The sequence below is a fragment of the Myotis nattereri genome (genome assembly GCF_964212035.1).
Source record: "Myotis nattereri genome assembly, chromosome: 4".
Taxonomy (NCBI): domain Eukaryota; kingdom Metazoa; phylum Chordata; class Mammalia; order Chiroptera; family Vespertilionidae; genus Myotis; species Myotis nattereri.
Genome location: NC_138079.1, coordinates 8532778 through 8546637, shown reverse-complemented (window position 1 = coordinate 8546637; position 13860 = coordinate 8532778). Strand labels below are relative to the sequence as shown.

The window sequence follows — 13860 nt, the reverse complement described above, 5'->3', positions numbered from 1 at the left end:
TCAGGCTCGGCGGGAGGGGGCCGCCCGCGAGAGGCCGCCCTGCCCCGCGGCCGGCGAGCCCTCCCGCGCGCAGGTGGGCGGCGCGGGCGGAGGGCGCGGGGCGCGGGGCGCGGGGCGCGGGGACGGCCCGGCCCGCCAGGGGGAGCGTCGGCGCCGACGGCGGCGGGGCGGCGGCGGGCGGCGCTGGGCGGTGGCTGCGGCGGGCTCCCTCCCGCGTCCCCACCCTCCTCCCGTCCGCCCGGGCTGCCCGCCCCCTCCGCCCCCTGCCGGCGCCATGCGCAGGCTCAGTTCCTGGAGAAAGATGGCGACAGCCGAGAAGCAGAAACACGACGGGAGGGTGAAGATCGGCCACTACATCCTGGGGGACACGCTGGGCGTGGGCACCTTCGGCAAAGTGAAGGGTGAGGACCCGGGGCGAGGCGGGGCCCGGGGCGGGACGGGCCGCCGGGCTGCTGGCTCCGCTGCATCCCCCGCCCCGCGATACCCGTCTCCGGCTCGCCGTGCGTCCGGCGGGCGCGGGGCCCGAGGCGGCGGGACTGCGGCGCGGCCAGCGGGCCGGGCGGGGCGGGTGGGGCCGGTCGCCATGGCGACGGCGCCGCGGCCGGGCGGGTGCGCGCGGGTGGCGGCGGTGCCCGGGTCCCCAGGGGGGCGCGGCCGCGGCGCGGGGTCCCGGCGCGGAGCCCGGGGAGGCGGCCCCGCTCTCCGGCCGCGCTCCCTGGGCTCGGGGCCAGCCCATCGCGCCGCGGGCAGCCCTCGGCATTGTCCGCATTTCCGTCCTCTCCGGGCGGCTGGCGACCTACCTGCTCTGGCCGGTTCCCAAGTGTGAGGCGTGTTCCTGCCTAAGTCGGGGTGCGTTGGGGGTGGCTTCCAGAATTGAGACAGACAGACAGGCCATCTGGTCGGAAAGGACGAGGAGCCAATGAATAATGAACTGGCCCTGCATTTGCGATGCACGGTTTCTGTTCTGAGTGCAGACTCCGTGCCTCCAGGGTTCCCGCAGGACCAGGTCCGCAGTCTCTGTGCCAAACCTGGTAGGTGGTGCGGGTGTGGCGTCCAGATCGGACTTGCTAGCTCATTCATGCAGCTCCTTTCCATTCATTTGCACGGCGCCTTGACATTTTAATAAGCAATTTAGTGCGCATCCTTAGAAAACAGTTTTTAAAGTGATAAGTGTGGACTCTCTTTCCCATGTCTTTCAGCACAGTGTTCTGGAAATAGGAACTTGCTCTCCAGCCCACCAGTTCTGGCACAAGAAGTTTAATTGCAAACTTTGTGAGGCAGAATTTCTTTCTTTTTTTTTTTTTTTCATTAAGACATTTGACTGTGTTATGAGGGATGCAGAGGGAAATAGTTTGAAACGGATACTAATTCCTGCATTGGCTTTGGATAAGTAATAGCCTATGACTTGCATATCAAGATTTGACTTGAAAGAAAGAAAAAGTTTGTGAAAGTCTGTAGAGCACATGAACTAACCACGTCTTGCTCTCCCAGAGCTAAATAAACATTTTCTGATTTTATCTAGGGATGGAAGAGGAGAACCCTTCCTTCTCTTGCCCTTTCTGAGTCATAGAACTGGAAAAGTGCTGTGTAGCCCACAGGGAACCAGCTGCCTAAACCTTCTTATGAGAATCAGCAAGGCCAACCATGTAAGAAAGTAAGAAGCAAATGCCAGGCTAGGGTGATAGCGGCCGGTAGGGTGGGTCTGCGTTCTGTCAGTGAGGCGGTTCTGTGCCCTTGACGTTATCTATATATTTTGGCTGTGCTGTCTCTTGTTAGCAATTGTAAACTGACTGGAGTTTACAAGTATGGCTCAGAAATGCTCATTAGTGACCCCCAAGTAGTGATGACAATAGGGTTGTCCTCACCTCCCCCACGTCCTGCTTGGGATGCTCATCATTCTCTTAATATACACCCGAGCAGTCAGGTGTCTCTCTCTCTCTCTCTCTCTCTCTCTCTCTCTCTCTCTCTCTCTCTCTCTGTTAATTTGCTAGGAGGCTTTGGCATGGCAGACAGGAAAGCCAGAGGAAATCTTTCGTTTTCCGGATTTGTTCTGTGATGTGGTTGTGTGCCATGAGCAACAGTGGCTGCTGTTCCTTAACCTTCACCCCTCCCCATGTGCCTCACACTGTCAAAGTCAACAGCATCCAATAAGTCAACAACGTCACCAAACATAGAAAGGCCACTATTAGCCAAGGGCACGTAGGTTTTAGAGGTATGGTTCAGTTTGTTCATAAATACAGTAGTCGATGTTGGTCAGAATCCTCAACCAGTGCATTTTTTTTTTTTTTTTTTAATCCTCACCAGAGGACATGTTTACTGATTTTATAGGGAGAGGAGGGGTGAGAGAGCGAGAGAAAGGAAAACAAACATTGGAGTGAGAAACATTCATCAGTTGCCTTTCGTAGGGCCCCCAATGGGGACCGAAACCACAACCTAGGTATGTACCCTGACCTGGAATTGAACCCATGACAGTGTTCTAACCAACTGAGCCCCCTCCCTGGCCAGGACTCAGCCGGTACATTTTAAAGTTGTTAAACAGTTGGGATGCTTTTTATCCCAAGTCATGGAAACTCCAACTCCACTTAGCCAAGGACATCTTTGCCTGTCGTGCTCTCTCCAGAGAAAGTGCTAGCATACCTGTCATGAATCTCGTTGGCTCATCCAGTCCCTCAGGCCAGGAATGCCATGTGCCAACTGGCTTAGGCTGTGTTCCTGAGTAGGCACTAGCAGGGGAGATGGAATTACCCTTGGAGGGAGATGGCCACTCTTGGATGTGTGTGTGTGTGTGTGTGTGTGTAGGGGTGGGGAGGGGAATCTTATGAAGTGCTTGGATAGTGTCGGGGAACAGGGAGATAGCTACACAGAAGTGGGTATTGGGAGAAAATGGGATATAGCTGCTCAGTGGGCAGGCAAAGATAGCTACTATAGAGGTGATGTTGGTAACTTACACCAGCTTTAATTTGGCAAGAATTCTTAGGAATAATATTAGCCATACATAGGGTGTCCCAAAAAATGTACACACACTCATTTCTGTAGATTCTTTTAAATTTTGAAAATGAACAGTATGTTAATAAACACTGACTTATAATCATTCAAAGTATATACATTTTTGGGGGACATCTTGTATTTCAGTGGAGACAATTTGGAGTAGATAGAGCTTTTATTTTTTTATTTTTTTTTTTAAATATATTTTATTGATTTTTTACAGAGAGGAAGAGAGAGAGATAGAGAGTCAGAAACATCGATGAGAGAGAAACATCGACCAGCCGCCTCCTGCACATCCCCCACTGGGGATGTGCCCGCAACCCAGGTACATGCCCTTGACCGGAATCGAACCTGGGACCTTTCAGTCCGCAGGCCGACGCTCTATCCACTGAGCCAAACCGGTTTCGGCTAGATAGAGCTTTTAAAGTTAGTTAAACACATTGGTAAATTTAACCTAGGAAAGGAACCTAATTTTTCTGATATGCAGAAAAATTTCCAATATCATATTCCATGCTTAGATGAAATTTAATTTTTGGGGAGGAGGGGACTGTAAATTTATAGTGATTATTTTGTTTCCTAATACAAGATAAAAAACTTCATGGTAACATTTTGAGGGGACAATTTAAACAGACAACAGGGTTAATTTGGAAGTATGCTTGAATTATCTTTTATTACTTCCAAGGTTTTTCTTTTTTTCCTGGCTGTTAAGGTGTTAGTCTAAGGTGTTAGTCTCCACTCCCTTGTTGGTCCACTCCCCTTCCCTCCCAGGTAGAATAATTATGAAAGCATGAATGAACGAAGAGTCATGTGACTGTTGCTTAATTAAACGGGCAGTTTTTGTTAGTTTTCCAAGAGAAGGCTGCCTTTTTAGTGGGCTGGGTGTGTCTTTGGCAAATGAGTTGTTTATACATAGAATCTATTAAGTTGGCAAGTATTTCTACATAAAACTGCAATTTCAGGTTAATAGGTGACTATTCTCTTTGTGAATGAATCATAGTGGAACTTATTTAAACATTTCTTTAAGTGAAAAATCTTATGTATGAACAAGAGCTATATATATTAGCATGGATGAGTCACAAATATGTAAGACTAGGTCACTAAAGCAGAAGTAGAAGGAGATGTGCACTCATTTATATAAACTTTAAAATTAAATTCTAGAAATTTATCCTATAGTTGCACTCATGTGTGAAATAATGAGTTATTTACTGCCATATTTTTTGTAAATGCAAAAGATTGGAAGTAAGTTCTAATAGGACAAAAGTTATGGTTTATCCATACAGTGATATGCCTTGCAAACATGAAAAAAAAAAAAGCAAGAGCTTTTTTTATGCAATTTAGGGAACAATTTTCAAGGTGCAGTTTTAAGAGGAAAAATAAGGGGATAGTAGAACAATGTGTATAATATACCTACCATCTATCTATCTATATAAAAGCCTAAGCAACCGTCTGACTGGTAGCTATGACACGCAGTGACCACCAGGGAGCAGATGCTCAACGCAGGAGCTGCTGAACTACAGTGACTTGGCAGCTGCAGTTCTCGGGTGACGCACCCGGAATCAGAGAGGAGGGAGCCCAATTCTGGGGTGTGTCACCCAAGAACCACCCTTTTGCAATCCAGGATCCCTCAGGGGATGTCGAAGAGCCCGTTTCGGCCCCATCCCTGCAGGCCAGGCCTAGGGACCCCACCGGTGCCTGAATCTGTGCACTGGGCCTCTACTCCTAATGTATAAAGAGCCAGGGTCCATCATGACCTAAACGTCCGGATGGACAACCAAACACCAGGCCAGGGTCTTGGCCTGTGCAGTGGAAGTCAGTCCTGGGTCCTGGCCACTCGCGGCGTGGTGGCGGGAGGGAGCTGTGGGAACAGAGCCATGCTGTGATCAGACTGGCCTCTTGGTCCCTCCCCCGCAGCCCGCAGATGCTGGGGAACCAGAGCCATGCTGCAATGGGGTCCCGGATTGTGAGAGCATGCAGGCTGAGCTGAGAGAACACACCCCCCCCCCCGCCCCCCGCCCCTGAGTGCACGAATTTTTATGCACCGGGCCTCTAGTTTATATATGGGTGTCCGAAAATTCACACAAGATTTGAATTTTGCGTGAGCATTAACAACAATAACAACAAAAAATAAAAGCCTAATTTTACTTGGTTTATTGAATCAGATTCTAATATCTGTTGCCCTTTGATTTCAATCCCTTCAATTTGATAAGCATTACCAAGTAGCAATTATGGCCCAGGAGCAGGGACAATGAAGACCACGGCTTTGCGTATGTGCCAGCAAAGCCGTGGAGGCCATTTACCTGATGTGCTATTCCATACATAACCCTATACTGTATACTTTATGAATCAATAAAAAATTTACACTTTTTAACTATAAACCTGTATTTTCTATCAAAATTATTCCTTGCGTGAATTTTGGGACACCCTATATGAAAAGCAGGGCAAGTATTTGCTTATGTATAAAGTATCTTTTAAAGATGCACATGAAACTGCTACATTAGTTACCCAGGGAGGGGAACTAGGTGGTAGCAGACATTTCACGGTGTATCCTTTTGTACTTTTGAATTGTGCGCTGTAGGTGTTGTGTGTTCAAAACATTATTCAAAATTAAATTTGCAAGGTAAGCATAGGAAGACAATGCTGCTATATTGTCTATGGATTCATACTTGTGGGAAAGACAAACACCACATTCAAGATAGTGGTTATCTCTGGGGAGAGAGGAAGGAGAAAGATCTGTGAGGAGTCGTACTGGACTTCACTGGCACTGTTGTACTGCTTAAGCTTGTGGTGGGTGAGACATGGATATGTGGTATGCCTCTTGGGATGTCTGAAGTGTTTTATTAAAAGGTAGCTTTCTCACCCTGGCTGGGTGGCTCAGTTGGTTAGAACATCAACCATACACCAAGAAGGCTGCGGGTTCGAGGTTGGGGCACATACGGGAGGCAACTAATCAACGTTTCTCACATCGGTGTTTCTCTCTCTCTCTCTTTCCCTCTCTCTCTTTCTCTCTCTCTCTCTCTCTCTCTCTCTCAAATCAGTGAACATATCCTCAGGTGAGTATTGAAAAAATAAAGGTAGCTACCCTGGCTGGTTTGGCTCAGTGGATAGAGCGTCGGCCTGTGGACTGAAGGGTCCCAGGTTCGATTCCGCCCAAGGGCACATGCCTGAGTTGCGGGCTCGATCCCCAGTAGGGGGCGTGCAGGAGGCAGCCGATCAGTGATTCTCTCTCATCATTGATGTTTCTATCTCTCCTCCCTTCCTCTCTGAAATCAATAACGAAATATATTTTTAAAAAGTTAAAAAAAAATAAAGATAGCTTTCTGAAATTTTCACCTATAGCTTTTAAAGTTTACCCCTCTCCAGGATTTTTATTTTTTGATAATATTTTTAGAAGTGAGATTTTTTATTCTTTTAATTTTAGAGTGGGGATGAAATCGTTAGGTGATTAGAATATCTTCAGTAGATATTTCTAACTTTGTGGGTGGTATCTCTTTCCTAGTTAAAATCCTCTCTTTCAAAGTATGATCCTGTGTCACTTCAGAATTACATATCTGATTAGAAGAGCATTTGTTGCAATGCTCCACAGTTAGACAAAGTTCCCTTAGAGAGCAAGAACAGGTTGTTAGCTCATATTTAGTTGACTAATCTCCTGTTCTGTGAGGAAGATGTGAATTCTGGTAACGTTAGCTGTGAATGATATGCAAGTCTTCCATTTTTTTCAAAAGCAACACCTCAGCGCTACTGCAAAACGGTGAGAGTCTGAAGAGTAGCATTTTGCGCTTTGGAAAAGGAGGACATCTCTTAGTAACACATACCCCGACGAGGCCCATGTATGACATTCATCGATTTTGGAGCAGCAGTTAAGCAACTGAGCTTAGTCAGTGGAGAATCTTTAGACGACTCTGGAGAAAACTAGGTTTCTTGTGAGGCTAAATGTGACAATGTGTGTTTCCTAAGCTATAGGACACTCTAGTTTTAGAAGTATTATGCTACTGGCATTCTAATATTGAAGTATTTTGGTAACTGGGTTCAAGGCAAATACTTCTGTTCCTATATGTAAGGAAAATACACAGGTAGTCATCTCACGGCCTTAAATTGCCAAGATTTGCTGGGAGGAGAAGGATGGTTAGTGGGGACACTGCCTTCTCTGATAGAGGAAATACTTTAGAGTCATAAGTGTTGGGACATTATTTGAAAACCTCGGAAGGAAAAACCCATGTCCAGTTAAGACTGGGAAATGCCAAGTTAAACACACTTCATAGGTTTCTTTACTAAAGGGCTTTTCAGAGCCTTTGCATTGTTAATATGCATAATGAGTTTCTTTTTTAAAAAATTCTTTATTAGTTAAGGTATTACAAATGTGTCCTCATCTCCCCCATTAAACCCCCCGTCCCCCACACTCATGCTCTCACCCCCCTGTTGTCCATGTCCATTGGTTAGGCTTATAGACATGCATACAAGTCCTTTGGTTGATCTCTTCCCCTTGCCCCCTCCCTCCCCTACTTTCCCTCTGGGGGAGTTTCTTTTTTTTTTTAAAATCATATGAGAACATCTGATTTTTAAAAAAAGATTTATTGATTGATTTTAGAGAGAGAGAGAGGGCGGGAGGGAAAGAGAACATCAATTGGTTGTTCCACTTACTTGTGCATTCATTGGTTGCTGCTTGAATGTGCCCTGACCAGAGACTGAACCTGCAACCTTGGCATATCGAGATGATGTGCTAACCACCTGAGCTACCGGAGAGAGTTTTGAAAAGGGAGAATAGACTTCCTGGAGTATGAAATCTTTTTCTGTGGAGAGTTTCCAGTCCTAGTGTTTTGTAGAGCATATTTTATAACATCTGTTATACTGATTTTAGTTTTATGATTTTTCCAGTCCATAGAAAATTAGAATCCCTTAATTAGAGCATTGGAAGGGGGCTGTAAGAGCTGGCTCTTGATAGTCTGTGAAGGATGAGACACGACTTCAAAAAGCAGAAAACCTCAGGAGCTGGAACATCCAGTCTAGGAGTAAGAAGGCCTGTCCTTTGAACAGCATGGAGGGACCTGGAGAGCATTGTGCTAAGTGAAATAAGCCAGTCAGAGGACGACAGGTACCCTATGATTTCACTCAGATGTGGAATCTAATGAACACACTGAACTACCAAGCTAAATAGAGACAGACTCATAGATAGAGGGCAGGCAGACGGCTCTGGTTGGGGGTGTTGAGGGTGTCGGAGGGACTGAGAAAAAAAAAAAAGAGAGAGAGAGCTCATGGACATGGACAACAGGGTGGTGAGTGTGGGGTGGAGGGGGCTGGGTGAGGTGGTAGAGGGCATAGAGGGGATAAAAGGTGATGGGGAAAAAAGTCCTATCTGGCCAGGTAACTCCTGCGGACGTCACTGAGGGCGCAGGGAGTGGCTGATGTCCTCACACGCCGACTGTCTGTCTGGTTCCTAGACCTGTACAGGGCGCTCCACTGAAGAGTACGGAAGCACGTGCAGTAGCTCAGGAAACCTGTTTTCAAAAGAGATTACTTCTGTTAGCTTGTTCATGTTATTGGTGAATATCATTCTAGAAAATTGACTTATAAACTGATAAACTTATTGTATCAGTTTCCCAGGGCTGTAGTGACAACGTGCCACAAACCGGGCAGCTTAAAACAACAAAGGTATAAGGTATTCTTCACAGTTCCTGAGGCCAGAAGCCCAGAAGCAAGGGGTAGGAGGGCCACAGCTCTTTTGAAAGTGGGGTGGGGGGCGGGGGTGGGAGGGTGAAGGGGGGGCTTGTCCCTTGCCTCCTCCAGCTTCTGGTGGCTGCTGGCCTTCCTCGGCAGCAAGGCTACAATCGCTGCCTCACATGGCCGCCACCTGTATGTGTGAGTTGGTGTGTTGTTTCTTTCTGAGTCCTTTTCTTATAAGGACACCAGATACTAGATCTAGAGTTCATTAATTACATCTGCAAAGACTCTATTTCCAAATAAGATGACTTGCTGAGGTTCCAGGTGGACTTGAATTTGGGGAGGAGGAATACTGTTTAACCCACTACAACTACACTTGCATTATATTTTATGTGCCTATAGTTTTATGCCCTTCATTTGTCCTTAATGATACCGTAATTTTTTTTAATGACTTTTAAATTGGTGTGATAGAATAAATAAAATATCTTCTTGGCATCTTGTCTTAAAACATTGAAATTGACATAAGACAGGTTTTTGGTAGACTGGATTCATTTTTCTATACAGGAAAAGGTCACAGTAGCAGTGCCTGGCATATGGTAGTTGCAGGCATTCATTAACTATTTTTTTTTCTTTTTTTTTAATATATAGTTTATTGATTTTTTACAGAGAGGAAGGGAGAGGGATAGAGAGTTAGAAACTTCGATGGGAGAGAAACATCGATCAGCTGCCTCCTGCACACCTCCTACTGGGGATGTGCCCGCAACCAAGGTACATGCCCTTGACCGGAATCGAACCTGGGACCCTCCAGTCCGCAGGCCAATGCTCTATCCACTGAGCCAAACCGGTTAGGGCTCATTAACTGTTTCTTAAATGAACAAATGAATGTTTAGAATAATTATTACTCAGTCTATTCTTTTTAAAACTATAAGACTATAAATTAAGGAGTCCTCTGATATCTTAATTTCTACTATTTGTGTTTTATTAAAAGGGTATGTATATATTATTATACCAAGTAATGTCCATTTGAGGATTTTTTTTAAAATTTATCACTTTTCACTTAGCATTTTTGGAAAACGCACAACATTTTGATACACACCTGGGTTCATGCTTTGGTTTTGCAAGCCAGTAGCTGTGTCATATCATCTTCCTGTGCTGCGTTAGCTGTGAAGTGTTGCTAATAACACAGATTGTCCAGGGTTGGTGAAGTGTCAGTATATCCGGGTACAAAGTGGGGATGCCATGAATATTAGCTAGTAAATTGTATACCTAAATTACTTTACATATTAAGTCGATTTATATTTTTAAACATAGTGTCCATTTACAGAATCCGATTTACCCTGAAGCCAGATGAGCCTGTTTTTTTGCCTCCGTGCTCTTCTGTGACGGAGCCAGGGTTCCTGTCGTTTTCAGGTGGTGGGCGAAGTCCCCGTTAGGGACATGGTGCTATGCGAATACAGTAAACCCTCAACTTAATGGACAAAATTTCCGGTCCATATGTCATATGTGAAAATTAACACCCTCTTAATTTTAAAACGCTTTTAACCAAGATTTGCTTCCAATTAAATTAACAGGTGCAGTGATACTCCCCAGTTACTCATGAGTTGAATTTTACTTGGTTCCCTAGTCCCTTCCCTCTAATTATTGCTAATTTCTTTCTTATTTTCTGGTGTGTGTTACATAAATGTTTCTGTTAACATTTCTGCTACAACTTACTGCTTTCGAAATGTTTTTTTTTTCCTGTGGCAAGAGCCGTCTTGCTCTGCTCTTATTTCATAACGTCTGCATTCTCTTAACTATCGCTCTGAAATAGTTAATGATTTGTCCATTTCTGGGGTGATCTTCATGTGTATTCTCCTCTCCCCCCACCCTTTATCCTTTTGCACTCTAATTTTTTTAATTTATTTCTTTACCTTGCCGTTACTTTGGTCGCCTTCAGCGGCGAGGACGGTCCCAGGAGCCCAGGTCGCTTTGGGTCAGGACTTTTCCCTGGCGCACTGGCTGGCACCGGTGGCTGCTCCGTGCGTGATGCCAGCGGAAGGAGTTTGAGGTGCTTTGGATGTCCTCTTGCAGCGCCTTGTTTACTGACAGAAACCTGAGTGTGGGTTTGGGATAAGCCCGGCTGTTTCCTTAAGCGACATTGAGCAGGGGGTGATGTAAGAGACGGGTTGACTTGTGATCAGGGTCAGACTGAAGCGGATTCTGCTTTAATGTCCTTCCCAGCTCGCAGTCGGCCAGTATTCCCAGCGTTGTGCCTGTTCCCAGTCTGTGTCAGCTGTGCAGTTACTGGAGAAGGTTCCTGGTCAGCAGGGGAGGGGGGTGGGGAGTCTGTAGCTGAGACAGATGAGATTCCTTCTTCAGGTATCAATTGAACGCTTCCCGAGAGCCGTATCAGAAATGAGAATGTGCTGGACTTGGGGGTTCCTTTCAGCTGTGACTGTCGGGTTTCTTCCTCGCTCACTCGGCATGTTTTCATGAGGTTTTGGTGGAAGCATAGCCAGTGCGGCCTGTGACCGCCGTCTTTCAGGAGCTGCTGTCACTCCATAGCCAGGGGTGGCTCTGAGATTAGTTGGGCTATATAAAGGGTGGTTAAATTTAGAGATTCCTTTTGCATTGTGGTGATTCTAAAATGGCATTTTACCTCCTGATCCCGTGCTAATCCTCTGGGTGACAGTGGGCTGCGCTCCTCGCACGGCGGCTCCTTGCTGGGAGGGTTTCACTGTAGAGGTTTTGTGAAGGCTACAGGGTCGGGCAGCATGGAAGTTGAACTCGGGTGGGCTTTTTCTCCCTTGTGAAATATCAGTATAACCTGACCTGCGTTTTATATTAGTAATGAAAACATTTAAGCAGACAGCTTTAACATTTCAATACACTGAGGACTGCCCATCCCTTGTTCTGGCCTCCCAATTGCAGGGGCTGTGGGGGCGGTCTGGGTTAGCCTGGTGGGGACGATGCCGACCTGTAGAAAACCATTGGACCCCGTGATCTGTAAGGTTCTCACTCGTGGGTTTGTTTGTTTTTTAATCCTCACCCGAGGAGATGTTTCATTGATTTGAGAGAGAGGAAGGGAGAGAGAGAGACAGACAGACAGACAGACATCGATGTGAGAGAGAAACATTGGTTGCCTTCTCATAAGAGCCCAACCAGGGATCAAACCCGAAACCTTTCGGTGTGTCGGACGAGAGGACGGTCCAACCAACTGATCCGCACCAACAGGCTCCCTCTTGTTTCTATACATGTGTATGTACAGTTGGTTTCAGAGGGGAAGGGAAGGGGAGAAAGAGAAAACATCAGTGATGAAAGTCATTGCTTGGCTACTTCCTGCACACCCCCTACTGGGGATCGAGCCCCAAACTGGGCATGTGCCCTGGCTGGGAATTGAACTGTGGCTTCCTGGTTCATAGGTGGGCCCTTGGGGGTTTTTAAAGGATAATGAGGCTCAGCTTTATCCCAGATCCCATTGTATTAATCTGCTTGGGCTGCCATAACAAAATACTGCTGACTGGTCTGGCTTTAACAACAGAAATTTGTTTTCTTGCTGCCTGGAAGCTAGCGCCTGAGGGCAAGGTTTCCGAAGGTTTCTTCTGAGGCCTCTCTCCCAGATGGCTGCCTTCTCCCCTGTGCTCACGCGGCTTCCTGTGTGTGCCCTGCGGTCTCTGTGTCCACATTTCCTCTCATAGGGACACCAGTCAGGTGGGATGAGGGCCAACCTGTACTGTCTCTTTTTAACGTAGTCACCTCTCTGAAGGCCCTGTCCCCAAGTTTACTGTCATATTCTAGGGGACTAGGGGTTAGGGCAGCCATGGGCAAACTACGGCCCGCGGGCCAGATTCGGCCCGTTTGAAATGAATAAAACTAAAAAAAAAAAAGACCGTACCCTTTTATGTAATGATGTTTACTTTGAATTTATATTAGTTCACACAAACACTCCATCCATGCTTTTGTTCCGGCCCTCCGGTCCAGTTTAAGAACCCATTGTGGCCCTCGAGTCAAAAAGTTTGCCCACCCCTGGGTTAGGGCCTCAATATATAAAATTTTGGGGGACATAATTCAGCCCATAGCAAGTACCAACAACTTAGAAGGGATTTCCTGTTACCATGAGCCTTGATTTCAGCTGCTGACGATCACTGTCGGCAGGGACAGCTCTCTGATAGCGTCTTACAAACTGTTGAGAGGAGACCGTTTTCCTCCTGTAAAGCTAAAACCTAAATTACTTACTTAACATTTTTTTGGGGTAAAGTAATACATGTATATTTTAAAAGGTCCCCACTAGTGGTCAGAGGTATATTTATAAAACAGAATTCCCCATCTCCACTTCCGACTCTTATCTGTTTCTTTTTGTATTTATCTTTTTTTAAAACCTCCACATGTCTAGTGGATAGATGCATGCATGTAAGCGTTCTTTTACTTCCTGTGGACAGGCTTCTTTGGCTGACTGTCTATTATGGTAGATGAGGGTATGAGTTCTCTTGTACCTTTTCCTCTATACCTTCATTCTCCTAATAAAATTATATGCTCTTTAAAAATTCATATGTGGTGTTTTCATAATTGTGACTGTATAAAAACTCTTTGGTAAGTCAATACTGTGACAGAATTGTCTTACTTTTAATTTTCCTTGAGTTTTTAACTCATTTTTTTTCATTTGCTTTGTTCTCTTTGGACCTAAGTTTAAATTCTCCACATCTTCAAATGTCTTTGTAAAATATGTTAGTACAATATTCTATTCTCTCAAACCTGGAAGACAATTTACTGTCTTTCTTTCCCCACAGAAATAACCCTCTTGGATCCCGTGTAGCACTTCTGTCGGGAGTTGTTGCCTTCTGGGCCTCCACACACCTGTTACGTAGGGCTGTCCTTCATTCTCTGTCGGGGTCACCCTTAGCTTTCTCCTGTATTGGATGCCATCTTCTTGGTTTCCCTGCTGATTTTGATGGACTGTGTATTCTCCAGTAGATTCTTGAGAAAGGGTGGACATTTTGGAGATTTTGTCTCTATAAACATGTCTAAATTCTGTCGCCATTGAATATCAGGGCATTGCATTCAAAACTAAAAACAGTCACTTAATTTTTTTCTTATTTTTAAAAATAGATATGACATTCTCATGAACCAAATTTTATTTTATTTTTATTTATTTTTTTTAAAATATATTTTATTGATTTTTTACAGAGAGGAAGGGAGAGAGATAGAGAGTTAGAAACATCGATGAGAGAGAAACATCGATCA

General features: G+C 45.6%; 1 protein-coding gene across 2 annotated transcripts in view; it reads left to right on the top strand.

Annotated features, from left to right (window-relative positions):
• Window positions 1-274: 274 nt before the first annotated feature.
• Window positions 275-13860, top strand: part of PRKAA1 (protein kinase AMP-activated catalytic subunit alpha 1) — a gene marked incomplete at its 5' end in the record, with an annotated part of 29309 nt that continues 15723 nt past the window's right edge. The window contains one exon of one of the 2 annotated variants that reach the window (XM_081089591.1): window positions 275-401. In XM_081089591.1, coding sequence (XP_080945717.1) covers window positions 275-401 — 127 coding nt within the window. The remainder of the gene's footprint in view (window positions 402-13860) is intronic. The other variant, XM_081089592.1, reaches the window with a different exon arrangement.